Here is a 13,536-nt window from a genome sequence, read left to right on the forward strand (position 1 = left end):
TTTACCACAGCTACATAATGTATGTACTAAAACACAGTACTTTCTTTTTGAGAAAAGATGAATTTGAATACCAAATATAATTTCTATATTGATATCAACTATTTACAAGGTATATTCATTTGGATTTCCCACCAGCAGCTCTTCAAACTTAATACGATATCCAAAATAAAATCTACTGACTCATAACCTTCCAGTAAACTGCCCACAAACCTGCTCTTCTGTATTTTCAATCGTGGCTAATGACAGAACCATCCACTCAAGACTCCCAAATGTAGCAGCCACCCAGATTCTTTCGTTTCCTTCACCAGATTCTGTGGGTTAAAATCCTGACTCCTTCAATCACTAGATATGAGATCTTTGGCAAGTATTGGGTTGACCAAAAAGTTCATTTGGGTTTTTCTGAAACAGTGTATAGAAAAACCTTAATGAACTTTTTGGCCAACCCAATATTTGTGCCTCAGTTTCTTCCTCTGAACCAATATTTTAATAGTATTAATACTACTTCATAGGGTCATTATAAGAATTAAATGTATTAGTATATAAGAAGTACTTAGAATAGTGCCTGGCACAAAGAAAGTACTCAATAAATATTAGCTATGATTGATCTTAAATGTGCTCACTGCATTTATATACATAAAATTATGTGAGGTGGTGGATGTGTTAGCTAACTACATTGTAGTAACCACAATATATATGGGTAACAAACCATCTTGTTCACCTTAAACATACAATATGTCAAATATATCTTAAGCTGGCAAAAAATAAGCTGTTATTATTAACATTACCTAACCAATTGAGAAGGAAATGGCAACCCACTCCAGTGTTCTTGCCTGGAGAATCCCAGGGACACGGAGCCTGCTGGGCTGCCATCTATGGGGTCGCACAGAGTTGGACCTGACTGAAGTGACTTAGCAGCAGCAGCAACCAATTGCTAAATCTTCAGGGATAGTTTCCAACACAATTTCACTACTCCCTCTCCATCAACAGTCTAATCTCCAATCACTTCACCTGTGCTGTTTCAGTGGCTTCTATCTAGCATCTATATCCGCTATATCATTATCTGAACTATCTTTTTAAAAGAGTGAATCTCCACTGGTTTGTCCTTTTCTACAGAGTCAAGTCCAAACCCCCCAAGTTAGTGTATAAAATCCTTCATAATCTGACTTCACACACATACAGATAACAGACCTGGTAGGGGCAAGTAGCTCCCTGAATGAACCCTAATTAAGCAACTGAGAAGTCTCATGAGAAATTCCAGGTTGGCATTGAAACATGCATATTATCATATGTGAAATGAATCACCAGTCCAGGTTCGATGCATGATACAGGATGCTTGGGGCTGGTGCAGGGGGATGACCCAGAGGGAGGATAAAGGGAGGAGGGAGGTGGGAGGGGGGTTCAAGAAGGGAAACACATGTACAGCCGGGGCGGATTCATGTCAGTGTAAGGCAAAACCAATATAATATTGTAAAGTAATTAGCCTCCAATAAAAAAAAAATAATAAAAAATAATAAATAATAAATTTAAAAAAAGAAAAAAAAGAAAATTCCAGGTTAATGATTTATAGTCAATACTTTATAACAGGCTATTTTTCATTTATATTATTATTCTGATTATTATTATTATATTATTCTGATTATATTATGATTCTGATCCTTTGCATCAGAGCCAATATCATATTCAATTAAAACCACAAGAGCAATCTTCAGGATCTATAATTTAAAACCCAAATGTAAAAAATATTTATATGCCAACTGATGTTATTTTAGGCCAGATTAAATTTAGAGCATTTCCATTGCTGGGTGTAGTGGGTTGAGTATGTCCCTCCACCAAATTCATGTCTATCTAGAACTTCAGAATGTGACCTTACACAGAAGTAGGGTCTTTACAGATGTAATCAACTAAGATGAGGTCATACCAGATCAGAGTGGGACCTAAATCCAATGACTACTGTCCTTATAAGGAGAGGAGACAACACATAAAGATACAGAGGGGAAAAGGTCATGCGCCGAAGGAGACAGAGATGGCAGTGATGTAGCTGCTAGTCAAGGAATGCCAATGTTTGCAACAAGTCACCAGAATCTAGAAAAGAGTTCAGGAAGGATTCTTCCCTAAAGCCCCTGCAGAACAGCATGGCCCTGCTGACACCTTGATTTCAGACTCTGAGCCACCAGGCATGTGAGAGGATACATTTCTGTTGTTTTAAGCCATCTGGTATGTGACACAGTTAAGGCAGCCTTAAAGAATAATACACTTGGATAATGTGGTAAACTAATAGGATGAGTCTTTCAGGGTCAGTCTGTTAGGATACTGAGCTTCTCCAGAGCTGCCCAAGCCCATGCTGGGGCCAGGCAGACTAGAACATGAGCATTCTGCATCGGCTATCGTGATTGGCCAGACCACAACCACACATACGCAGGTAGTGGTGCTGAGGTGCAGGAAGGTCTACCTTTTTATTAGGTAGACCACATCAAATAAACAAATAGCTAAGATCAATGACAGGGATGTAATGAGTTGCTGTTACTTTGTTCTGGGAAAAATCAAAGTTCTAGGATCATATTTGCATTGCTTTTACAAAATTACTGTATATAGTTAGCTTTGTTCCATTTATTACTTCCATTTAAACAGTAGATCTGAAATTTCCCTACACTATAATAACTCAGAAAATGTAAACTTACTCTTAGCAAATACCATTTCCTTTGGTCCAAAAAATATTGATTGTGCACCATTCTTCTGATAAAGCAGTATGATACGTACTATTTGAAGAAAAGCTATGACAATCCTAGACAGCATGTAAAAAAAGCAGAGATGTCACATTGCAAACAAAGGTCCATACAGTCAAAGCTATGGTTTTCCCAGTAGTCATGTATGGATGTGAGAGTTGGACTATAAAGAAGACCGAGGGCTGAAGATTTGGTGCTTTAGAACTGTGGTGCTGCTGGAGAAGACTTTTGAGAGTCCCTTGGACAACAAGGAGATCAAACTAATCAATCCTGAAGGAAATCAACCCTGAATATTGATTGGAAGGACTGATGCTGAAGCTGAAGCTCCAATACTTTGGCCACCTGATGTGAAGAGCCAACTCTGGAAAAGACCCTGATGCTGGGAAAGATTGAGGGCAAGAGGAGAAAGGAAAAATAGAGGATGTGATGGATAGATGGCATCACTGACTCAGTGGACATGAGTTTGAGGAAACTCAGGGAGATAGTGAAGGACAGGGAAGCCTGGTGTGCTACAGTTCATGGGGTTGCAAAGAATCAGACATGACTTGGCGACTGAACAACGATAACAAACACCGCTGTTCTCCTCTGAAAGGACTTTTTTTCTCTTTGAAACCTTAAGAGACTATTTTTTGGCATAATGACCCCGGCCCAAATCATTTTGAGATACAGGTTTAACAGTAGCCAAAATAGCTCAGTTGGGAGAGCATTAGACTGGAGATACAGGTTTTCTTAGATAATAAACAGTGAACCATTTCTCTTAAAAGCTAAGAAAACACATCTATAATCTTTCTTTGAAGCTCTTTAGAAAGTTTATTTATTTATTTTTTTTGGCTGTGCCATGTGGCTTGTGGGATCTTAGTTCCCCAACTGGGGGTTGAACCTGGGCTTTAGCAGTGAAAATGTGGAGCACTAACCATTGAACCACTAGGGAATTTCCTAGAAAGAAGTCTTACAATGCTTTGTATGAAATAAACTTGGGGGGAAAAACAGTAAAATTCACATTTGGAAACCAATGACACTGACAATGATCAGTGTCAGCTGATCATTAATTCACCATCCCTCTTTATATTTGAAAGATCTCAGGAAGTTATCAATGATAGCCCATAATGTTGAAGAACAAATAATCCAACATATTTTCGACATGCCACATAGTTTCCTGCTTCTCACATTTTTGAGCCTGTTATACAAGTTCTGAAAAATCTGGTAACTTACGCAGATCCAGAGGCTGTGTTGTCAAAGAAGTGTCAGCATAGAGTTCATTTCAGAGTTTCCAATTCTTTTTACTTATTAATGTGTGTCTGACTTTTCTGCAACCCCATGGACTGTAGTCTGCCAGGTTCCTCTGTCCATGGGATTTCCCAGGCAAGAATACTGGAGTGAGTAGCTGTTTCCTTCTCCAGAAGAATCTTCCTGACCCAGAAATCGAACTCACATCTTCTATATTGCAGGCAGATTCTTTACCACTGAGCCATCAGAGAAGCCCCACTCTTGTTAATAAACCTTAAAAATTTTCACAGTTGAGTTTTTAGCCCTTCCTCTAAAACTTCGGAGAAGGCAATGGCAAGCCACTCCAGTACTCTTGCCTAGAAAATCCCATGGACGGAGGAGCCTAGTGGGCTGCAGTCCATGGGGTCGCTACGAGTCAGACATGACTGAGCGACTTCACTTTCACTTTTCACTTTCACACATTGGAGAAGGAGGTGGCAACCCACTCCAGTGTTCTTGCCTGGAGAATCCCAGGGACGGGGGAGCCTGGTGGGCTGCCGTCTATGGGGTCACACAGAGTCGGACACGACTGAAGTGACTTAGCAGCAGCAGCAGCAGCAGCTAAAACTTCACCACCCCCACATTCAATTTTTTATTTACGTTTAATGGAAATGTCATAGTTCTGATTTGCACTCACTGTGTGTGTATACATGTACAAAATAACTCTGCATTCCTTAGTTGTCTCATTGTGCCTAATGAAATTCAAGAATATTTCTTTAATTAAAGGAGACTTGTTTTTTCTGATTGTTTATACAAATTGATGACATTTCTTCATTCTGCTTTAAATTGTCTCATCTTTTATCATCGACTGAGCTGAAGAAACATTTATCTCATTTATAAAGTAATGCAGTATCATAGTTTCATTTCTCTGATTCCAATTATTTGGAATTTGTGCATTTTTGGGTTGATCAAGTTGTAAAATAAAAACCAAAATAATTATTCTCCTTTATATTTCAGTTTGATTTTCAATTCCAAAAACCTACCTTTATTCATCAATGAATATTTATCATGTCCCTTCTCCAGTAAACACTGTTTTCCAATAAATTTCCAAATCTGACTATTTTTACTTAGTTTATGTATCTATATGAGCATATTCTATTTTTATAAATATACTTGGAGTCAAAAATGAAAAATTTTCAACAACTTCACCACACATCAGCACTCAGATTCAAACTGTAATGATTTTATATACAACTTCCCTTGGCATTTTTGAGACCCTTTCCTTTTCAATTGGAAATTTTTTTTGTTGTACATAATTCTTTTTTATGACTAAATATTAGTAAGTAAAATAATTAGTGTAAGTAACAGAATATTCCCATCTTCAACAGTTTCAATCAGATGACTTCAAAGTACATCTTGAAAGTAGTACCTTATTTTTCAACTACTTAGATGACAAATTACTATATACTAAATAATGATTAATGATGAAATACTTGGTACCACAAACGACACTGGTGCTTACCTCAGTTCTTGGACGTTTTTGTGAAAAATAACACTAACTTATTTTTTATATTACTATTAAATAATCATAGTTATTGAGAAAGTAACTGCAGATGCTTGTGTCGTAACCATCAAATAATGAAGAGTGAGAAATGTATGTACCAAGTAAAACAAAGCTGTTTTGTGTAGACAGGCAGAACCCCAGCTGTGTAAAAATGATGCTATTGAAATGTCATCAGTTGAGTTATACTAAAGTATAATATACAGATGATTTTCTTTTTTTATTTTCCATCTTAATGACAATTTTTTTTAAAAAAAGCACTGTTGGAGAATAAATAGCCCAATTACATAACAAAGTATTTTGCAAGTTCTCTTGTGTTTCTAGCAGTTTTGCTGGTTCCTATCCCACCAGCACTGATGAGTTAAGAAGACCCAAGAAGACTTACGTGTATTTTTTCAGCCTTTTTTTTCTCACTGCTTTACTCCATGAATTGTCTACTTCTTTTAGTTACCTGAAGAAGCCATGTTCTTTCCAAAACTGAACCTTTGCACATTCAGTTCTCTCTGCCTGGTGTGCCTTTCACCTGCTAAATTTCAGTTTATCTTTTAAGATGCAGTTCAGTTGTCACCACATTTATGAAGTCTTCCCCAGCTTCCCTAGGTTTAAGTTGAGTTACTTGCTCCGTTAAGTACCCACAATGCTTTTTCTCCCTCTAGTACAGCATTTCATTGTGCTGTAAGTTACTTTTCCAGCAAGTCTGCTACCCTCACCAGCCAGTGAAATTCTCAAGGGCGAGATCCATGTTTCTTAACATTCTTAACATCAACAGGGTGGAGGTTTAATACGTATATAAGTGAGGTAGAAATGAATACTAACTGTATGACACTTCCACAGTGCAGGAGCTGGAAGTCTGGTCTTATCGTACTCAGCATCCCCAGGGAAGAGAATGAGGGAAGGATATTCACAAGACTAGAAGGACATTTTCAAATTATCCTTTCCCAAGTTACCTATGCATCTTTTAGTCAACAACACCTACAACTATCACAACACCTTTCCAAATTCTTAATGTATGGCAATCTTTTTAAGATTTTTTGGATTCTTTATTTAATTTGTTACATTCTTGTTTCTGTTTTCTGTTTTGGTTTTCTGGCCCCAGGGCATATGGGATCTTCACTCCTTGACCAGGGATCGAACCTGCACCCCCTGCACTGGACTTGACTGCACTGAAGTCTTAACCACTGGACTGCCAAGGAAGTCCCTGTACTGCAACCTTAGCTGAGTCTGTAACAACACACTGTTAGAATAAATTGTGCTGAAAAAACTATTTTTTTGAACCCTTGATAAAGTTGCTCAACTCGGCTCAGAATGTAAGCAGTCTTACTTTAAGGTTCAGAATGGATTTTATGTGATAATTTCTGATTTTATTTTAACAAGGTACAGTTAGAAGCCAATTTGCAAGTATACAAAGAGCTCATAGTGTAAATTCAATTTGACTTTTGACTAGTTCTGCCCTTAGGTAGAGTGTGTCTACGCTACAATACAGCACTATTTCCTTTTTCTGGAAGACAAGCACAGCGTGCACTGCTCCCACCCCCAACTCCCCGGCCCCCGCCCCCTCCCCGCCCCCAAGGAACCCAGAAGCGCGCCTAATCCGGCAAGGGCAGAAACACAGCAGAACACTGCAGGATCAGGATGTTTTGAGTTGAGTGAGGGGATGGGATTTATGGGAAAACTGAGTGGAAATGTGTTTATGTTTTCTAATCTGAATGCTTAAAAAGGATACATTAACAATCTCAAAATCAACATCAGATGTTGTGTGATGACTTCAACATAACAAATAACCTCTTAAAACAAAATATTTTGAAATCCAGTTCCTCCTTTGCTCACCTGCTGTTGCTCTGGTTCAAGGGGCCAGGGCTTCCACTGTGACATTTCCGAACAACCAAAAGCAACCTGGAGAAAAATGCTTTGGTCCTACTAGTGTCCCTGGTGGTAATGAAACAGCAAACTCCTGATGTTAACTGGCAAGTTGAGAAGAAATGTATGTTTTAGTATCAAAATTATTTCAGCTTCCCCTCACTAGGAAATAATCAATTTGGAATATTAGTTCATGGATTTAAAATAAAAACAAGCCCATGCTATTTTTTAAATAAAGGATAATAAAACAGTTTTCCTAGTGAAAAAGTTACTTTACTAGTCTCATGCTTCTGTATACCACAGGTGCTCCAACTATAATAACTGACTAAACGAGAGTGTCATCACCAGTTTCTTCTCTTAGAAAAATAAAACACTAGAAGTCTTTTTTCTTTTCTTTTCAAGCACTGTCTGTCCTTGCCTTCCTTTCCCTTCCATCTTTTACTTTTTACTTGTAAAAGCACAAGCCATTAAATCTGAAATCTGGATCTTCACTTATTACATCTGATACAGAATTTCTAACATGGGTTCCAAGTCTCTCTAACACACAAGCCAGTCATTCAGCTTTAAGTAAGGACATCTGAATTATCTAAGTCACCAGAATTTAGTAACTCAGATGAGGAGTCAAAACCAGGAAGGTATAGGTTCTTTGGGGGACCCTGAAATTGCAAATAGGGGCTCAAATGTGACATTTCTGAACCTGGGCCAGAAACTATAAGCAGCAGAATAATGTGTGCTAGATCTAACAACTCAGTCAGCCAGCACTGCCAAAATACCACTGTTATCCCTCATCCTAAGCAAAGTGAACAAAAACTGAGGGTTTAGAGAAAAGGTGTCATATATTAAGTCCTGTTTCCAAACTGCAAACTGTTAAGGGCCTAGTCTAATGGCTATACTTGATTTCACCTAGGCCCTCATTTAGGGTCAAGAATAGTTTAATTCGGGCTTCCCTTGTAGCTCAGTTGGTAAAGAATCTGCCTGCAGTGCAGGAGACCCAGGTTCGATCCCTGGGTTTGGAAGGTCCCCTGGAGAAGGAAATGGCAACCCACTCCAGTATCCTTGCCTGGAAAATCTCAAGGACAGAGGAACAAACTTTAAATATGCACATGTAGGTAACAGACCATCCATCCACCCACCAATCCTGCTTTCCTTCCTTCCTTCCTCCCTTCCTTTCTCCCATCCATTTATCCATCCATGCACCCATCCTTCCACCCATCCATTCAAATATTTATTGAGGACTAACCATGGTACAAACACTGTGCTCTTGCATCAGTGGGGATACAAGAGCAATATATGATCCCTGCCCTTGAGAATTCTGTAGCTCAATGACTATTGCGCCATGCCTAGCAATTCACTGGTCCATTTTATTTACAGCTAATTTTAAATCTCTAGTTTACTTAAGACCCAGGAGCTCCCCTCTTATTAGATGACCCCAGTCCATTTTTACTGAGTTCAATATGTAGCATCAGCTTCCCTACTCTGTACTGCCAAATATTTCCATGCAGATAACCATCTTCTTTCCTCTTTTGTTTTGGAGAGGAAAATCCCTCTAAGATTAATCTTTTCCCACAGTGCTACCGATTTTATACCTTCTTGTGTTCTTAAGAATATTTCTCCATCAAGTTTTCTTTTGCTTTCTTCCATCTGAAGTCTTAGGTCTTTATACATTCTTTTGCATTGTATAGAAGTACAGAAAGAGGTCTAGCCCTATATGGAGTTATTTCTTCCTTTTCTAATCTCAAAAATTACCATGAGAACCCTGTACTTGCCACCATCAATCTAACTCCCCATAAACTGGTTTCTCAACCACCAAGTTACTAGAGCTTTTCTAAATAAATAATGGTTCCTTAATCCTTCACTCCAACAGCCTCTTCTGCCTTGCTGTTCTTCAGCGACCTCTTTCAATCTAACAACTGACACTCTTTATTATCATACTTCAAAACCCTCTCTGATTTCCACAAAACTACACTGTGTTGCTTGTATTTTTGCCTACGTGGTATCTCCAATTTTGTCTCTGTTGGTTCCCGACTTTCCATTCTTACTTGCTAAATGGGATCCTGTGCCACAGCAGTTGTTTTTACCTTTGTTCTTCTTTGACAGATAAAGCTCACTGAAGGAAGAGACTCCCTTCTTCACCTTCTCTTGTTCCCACTTAGGTAAAAGAATGGCTCATTGAATTGATCAATTTCAAGGACCACACCTGGGTCCTGTTTGTTACCAGGTGAATCCTGCCCTTTCTGCCATTCCTATGAGCCTGCCTGGAGCCAGGCTCCCCAGACTCCCTTCTTCCCTTTTTAAGAGGTCAAGTTGATCTCTTGCACCCTCTATCTCAGGCTGCTGGTAATTCACATCCCAACATTTGGGTCTGGGTTTAGGTTAAGAGTCTCTGGCCTAATCAAGTTTATCAGAGCTACACATTAGGGTATCAGGTCCATGCTAAGTTGATGACAAAACAGTATTTTAATTCTCGTAGGCCACCGTACCCAGCAAAGCTCACACAGAGGGGATTCTTTAAAACTAAGAAGGGGTCCAGACAGATAATGGCACTAAATAAAATTTTCTTTAAAGGACAAAAGTAAATAAATATCTTTTAAAAAAGGACTCTCTGGTGGTCCAGTGGTTAAGAATCCCCTTGCAATGCAGGGGAATCGGGTTTGATCCCTAGTCAGGGAACTAAGATCTCATATGCAGTGGAAGATCCTGTGTGCTGCAGCTGGGACTCAACACAGCCAAATAAATAAGTATATATATTAAAAAAAAAAATCACAGGAGTCTGTGAGGAGCTGAGCTGAGATCAGGCACAGTTCTAGACACTGGTAAAACAAAAGCGAAGGAAAAGATGTAATCCCTGCATTTCTGGAGCTTATTTTCCAGTGAGATGACCGTGCATGCTAAATTGCTTCAGCTGTGTCTGGCTCTTTGCAACCCTATGGACTATAGCCCACCAAGCTCCTTTGTCCATGGAATCTTCCAGGCAAGAAGACTGGAGTGGGTTGCCATTTAGTACTCCAGGGGACCTTCCCAGCAAAGGGATTGAACCTATGACTCCTGCATTGCAGGCAGATTCTTTACTGCTGAACCCCGGGACAAGCCCCCAGCTATAGCTATAGGGACTTTAAATAAGGGATGGGGCCACTCAGCTCCTCCAACTCACTGTGTTCTGCTGTAGCTTCAGAGCCAGCAAGGCAATAATGTAATCTGAAGGACCTCCCTTGCTCCAATCTTTCCTGCTTGTGCATCCCTGAAATTCTTTCAGCAGAACTCAAAATCTTTTTCATGTTTAACGAATAATAAAGGGCTCAAAATGCTAAATATTTGGTTGAAGTAAAGAAAATGAAATCCACTCGTATTAAAGTACATCAAATAATAACAACAACAGTAGCAAATATACATTGAGCACTGTGGTATGCCAGGCTCTTTCCTTCACATAGCTGCTTAACTGAAACAAACCTATAACACAACAGTAGGTGCTATAACTCGTCCCATTTCACAGGTAAGCTAACTAAGGCACAGAGAGGGTAAGGTACTTGGGAAGGAGGTGGCTGGGCCAGGAAGTCTGGCTCTAATAACAACTTGACATCACTGCTGCTGCTGCTGCTAAGTCACTTCAGTCGTGTCCGACTCTGTGTGACCCCATAGACAGAAGCCCACCAGGCTCCCCCGTCCCTGGGATTCTCCAGGCAAGAACACAGGAGTGGGTTGCCATTTCCTTCTCCAATGTGTGAAAGTGAAAAGTGAAAGTGAAGTCGCTCAGTCGTGTCCGACCCTTAGCGACCCCACGGACTGCAGCCTACCAGGCTCCTCCATCCATGGGATTTTCTAGGCAAGAGTACTGGAGTGGCTTGCTTTTAAGCCAGAGAGGGGACCTGAGAGCAGGTAAAAACTATAGAAAAAACAACTTGCCAACTACAGAAAGTTAGTCCAGCCTGCACGAGTGTGTGCGTGCTTAGTCATATCTGACTCTGGCGATCCTTTGGATTGTAACCTGCCAGGCTCCTCTGTCCATTCTCCAGGCAAGAATACTGCAGTGGGTTTCCATATTACTTCTCTGGGGAATCTTCCCCATACAGGATCAAACCCGAGTCTCCTGTGTCTCCTCCATTGTATGCGGATTCTTTACCCACTGAACCACCAGGGAAGCCCCCCAGTCCATCCTGGTGGTAACCAAACAGAAGATGTGAGCATGTGCATGGAGCTTAGTTGGGATAATGCTGCTTTGCTTGATTGATGTATGGTTTGGAGATTTCACTTGTGTTTCTTAATGGAGGAGAAGTATTTGTTGTTCTCAATGCAGTATCTAAACGGAAAAGAACAGGAAAATTCTGAGAATAAAGTCCTAAAAAATGAGAGTGTGGATGGTACCATTTTGGAGCAGAATAACAGCTCACTAAAGAATCTGCGTGCAATGCAGGAGACCCAGATTTGATTCCTGGGTTGGGAAGATCCCCTGGAGAAGGAAAGGGCAACCCACTCCAGTATTCTTGCCTGGAGGATCCCATGGACGGAGGAGCCTAGCAGGCTACAGTCCATGGGGTCGCAAGACTTGGACATGACTTAGCGACTAAACCACCACCACCATCTGCTGGATAACCTGAAACAGGGCACACAACCAGAGCGCTACTGTCCACGACACCCCTTTCAGTGAGCTGGCCAAAACCCAGCCAGGGCTTCTCCAGCTTCTGAGGTCAGCATGGGAGACTTGGGAGTTACTTGGCAACCATTTCTGTCCACAAAGAAAAGTAATGTCCATGATTAGGGCTTGGCAACTCTTCCTGCCACCCCCTACCAGCATAAGAGACAGAACAGCAATTGCCCTATGATTATACCTATTGCAGAAGCTATAAATTAATCCCTAAGTACAATCTGCAAAGACCCAAACTAATCTTGCTTTATCAGAGCTTAGAGTTAGATGGCCTCCAGCTACCTTAAAACACAGCCATATGCCCCTGATATTACGGGACCTATTATGGAAGGCTCCTCCCAATCCCAGAGGATACCAAATGACATGCCATTGCTTGCTATTGCTTCCTATCCACATTTTTAAATACAGAACAAAACGGGGAAAAAAAAAATCCAGCCACAATTGGCTCCAGTTGGTGTGAATAATGAGATGTGGTTGTCAGAATCCTGGAAAGCTGCCAGCTTGGTCATTAGCTGGCCAGATACTGGGCCCACTTATAAAGAGCATAAGGAATACAACTTTAAATGAAGTCAATTTTAAGGAGACTTTAAAAATGTGGCATTTGGGTGTGAGATGAAACAATCTTAGGAATTAAAATCTTTGTATTAAGTGCTCTCCTTAAGAAAGGGTACAGGTTGTGATGAGATGAAGCTTCCTCAGTTTTGGGAGTCAAGCTTTGCCCAATTAAAATCTGGCCTCTTTTTTTGAAGTGTATGATGGAAGAATCCTAGCTTTGACAAGTTGGCAGTAATCCTTGTGATCTATTTTACTGGGATATATATTGTCACTGCAAAAATAAAACATACTACAAAACTGGAGAGCAGACCCTGCCTGTGATCATTAGACAGACTGGACCAAGTGCCTCAAGCCTTTGATGCCCCTGACATATTATTTTCTGGATGGTGTCCAGCAACCCAATGCAGAATAGCTTTTTCTCTACTGTATCCAGATGGCAAATGGAAGAGATCAAATTCAACAGTTTCAGAGCTAACCTTAATGGATGTGAAAGGCTGGCTTCTCCACCAGCTTTTCAGGGATCTACAGTACAAAAAAGGCCTTTGAACAAAGAGACAAATAATTGACTCCCCCCCCCCTTCAAAACTAAACCATGGATGTAGGAATCTGGTTCAAATCCATCTTCTGCTTGAAAAAGACAGCCAAATATCTGATCAGTTCTAATCATTGGCACTCTCATGACACTTTCTGTGAAGTTCAGATGGGTGTTGCTCTTAATATTCTGGACAGCTTTTTTTCTTTCACCTTTTAAGCAAATATTTTCAATCTTCCTCCGTTTCCTCCAAACTTTAACTATATATATATATATATTTTTTTTTTTTTCTTAAATGTTTAGGCAGCAGCATTTTATAGTAAGATTCGCACACCACTTACTAAAGGCTGAATTTCAGAATTGGTGAGCATGAGCCTTGCACATTTGTGTTATTGTATATGCACATACTAGAACTTCACTGAGTCCTTTTATACAGGAAGGCATATGGTATGACAGTCTACCT

General features: G+C 40.1%; 1 protein-coding gene across 3 annotated transcripts in view; it reads right to left on the reverse strand.

Annotated features, from left to right (window-relative positions):
• WARS2 (tryptophanyl tRNA synthetase 2, mitochondrial) overlaps nucleotides 1-13,536 on the reverse strand; it is a 105,784-nt gene that overhangs the window by 75,815 nt on the left and 16,433 nt on the right. The window contains exon 1 of one of the 3 annotated variants that reach the window (XM_088835624.1): nucleotides 7,318-7,451. The exons of the other annotated variants lie outside the window; for them this stretch is intronic. Coding sequence (XP_088691750.1) covers nucleotides 7,318-7,362 — 45 coding nt within the window. The 5' untranslated portion in view covers nucleotides 7,363-7,451. Of the gene's footprint in view, nucleotides 1-7,317; nucleotides 7,452-13,536 lie in introns of those variants that run through there. 3 annotated transcript variants of the gene reach the window in all.

Source organism: Moschus berezovskii, chromosome 4 (genome assembly GCF_049115385.1).
Source record: "Moschus berezovskii isolate FMDL1 chromosome 4, NW_MosBer_1.0, whole genome shotgun sequence".
Classification (NCBI taxonomy): domain Eukaryota; kingdom Metazoa; phylum Chordata; class Mammalia; order Artiodactyla; family Moschidae; genus Moschus; species Moschus berezovskii.